Raw genomic sequence first — 1,555 nt, 5'->3', positions numbered from 1 at the left:
AAGCAGTGAGCTGCAGCGGGGTGTTTGTTTAACACTCGTCTGTTATTTAGCATTCACCTCTTTCTCACGACCCCATAACTCGCTTTTAAACGAGTCTTCCCATTTAATGCCTTTTATCAAGACGAATTCTCTCACCCCTGGTGTTTTCAAACATTCCTGCACAACCTCTCCGTGTCCGTTACAGCGCGGCGCTGGCAGCCGCTTGTTCGACGCTCTCCTTCCCCCAGCCCCTGCATTTATGGTACGAGGTATCTGCGTTTTCCAAGGTTGTGTGCAAACGGGGGAAAAAAATCAGCCCGCTAATTAATACCACAAAATGGCTTTGGGCTGGGAAGCGAAAAGGAAAAATAGGAATAATCAGCGGAAATTGGTTCTCCTTCAGGAATGGTGTTTCCGTGCTACAAAGGAGCTGGGCAGTGCGAGGGGAGCCGGGACCGGGGAGCACCTCGGGCTGAACCGGGGGAAATGCCGCGAAACCGTCCGAGACCGCCTCGCCTGCGCTGAAGGTGCTTGACCTGGGAGTTGTACTAGGAGGACACGGGATTTACGAGGGAAGGGTTCCCACCTCTTTAATAATTTTTCCTCCTCGGTGTATGGTGCTGTTATTGACCATATCCACGATGGCCACTCCCAAGTTACAGCGGATCCCGAAGGAAATGCAGAATCCCAGTCCGCTCATGATGGCAATGATGTACCTCCGGGGCAGCCCGAAGCACGTACAGTCGCAGAACGGGGCTTTCTTCTCGGGCACTTCCATGGGCTTCCCATCTTCCGTCAGCTCGATGGTATCCCCGGGCTTCTGCCGCTTCTCTAGGACTCTGCCCGACACAAGAAGGGACAATCAAGCCCTGGCCGCCTGAACGCACAAGCACTTTGGGAGGCTGACGGCTTAAATTCCCCGCTCCCCCCGCCCCCTTGGCTGGGTTTGGATCGATTTGAGGGTTTATTCCTTGTTTTGCATTCACCTTCAAGTGTTCTTTAGCAATGACCTGTGGGAGTCACGATTAGTCATGCCCAAGTCCCGCCGCCACCCCGCCGCAGAAGCCCGGGGAGGAGCTCTAGCTGAGAATTGCTCATCTATCATTAAAGACTTCTGCTTAAATATGTAGGACGCAGGAAAAGACATCATCTGTAACCACTGCAGAGGATTTAGTCTCCCCAAGGCCCCGCCCCCCCCCCGCCGCAGAAGCCCGGGGAGGAGCTCTAGCTGAGAATTGCTCATCTATCATTAAAGACTTCTGCTTAAATATGTAGGACGCAGGAAAAGACATCATCTGTAACCACTGCAGAGGCGCCATGTTGGGTAGCCCAAGAGGCACAGTGTAAAAACCAGAGACGGTTTCATCCCCTCCCTGCTGTACGACAAATACCAAGGGGATGGTCTTGGTGTGCATCTCGCTTCAGGTCTGAGAACAAAAGAAACGCCAACAGAAAGGCGGGGGGGAGGACGGTGTTGCTACTTATTTTAGGTTTGCAAAATGGCTGTCACATGCAGTGGAAGAAAATATGACCGTCATGGCATCTCCGGAGCACTATTTCCGAAGGCTCTGCTTAG

General features: G+C 52.8%; 1 protein-coding gene across 1 annotated transcript in view; it reads right to left on the bottom strand.

The window, feature by feature from the left end:
• Positions 1–423: 423 nt before the first annotated feature.
• The window catches only part of LOC104495650 (vesicular glutamate transporter 2-like), a 3,785-nt gene continuing 2,653 nt past the window's right edge, over positions 424–1,555 (bottom strand). Inside the window, exon 2 of the mRNA XM_010138645.1 lies at positions 424–818. Coding sequence (XP_010136947.1) covers positions 545–818 — 274 coding nt within the window. The 3' untranslated portion in view covers positions 424–544. The remainder of the gene's footprint in view (positions 819–1,555) is intronic.

Source organism: Buceros rhinoceros, unplaced genomic scaffold (genome assembly GCF_000710305.1).
Source record: "Buceros rhinoceros silvestris isolate BGI_N320 unplaced genomic scaffold, ASM71030v1 scaffold36096, whole genome shotgun sequence".
Lineage (NCBI taxonomy): Eukaryota > Metazoa > Chordata > Aves > Bucerotiformes > Bucerotidae > Buceros > Buceros rhinoceros.
Note: the sequence above shows the minus strand (reverse complement) of the source record. Positions and strands in the feature narration are given on the sequence as shown.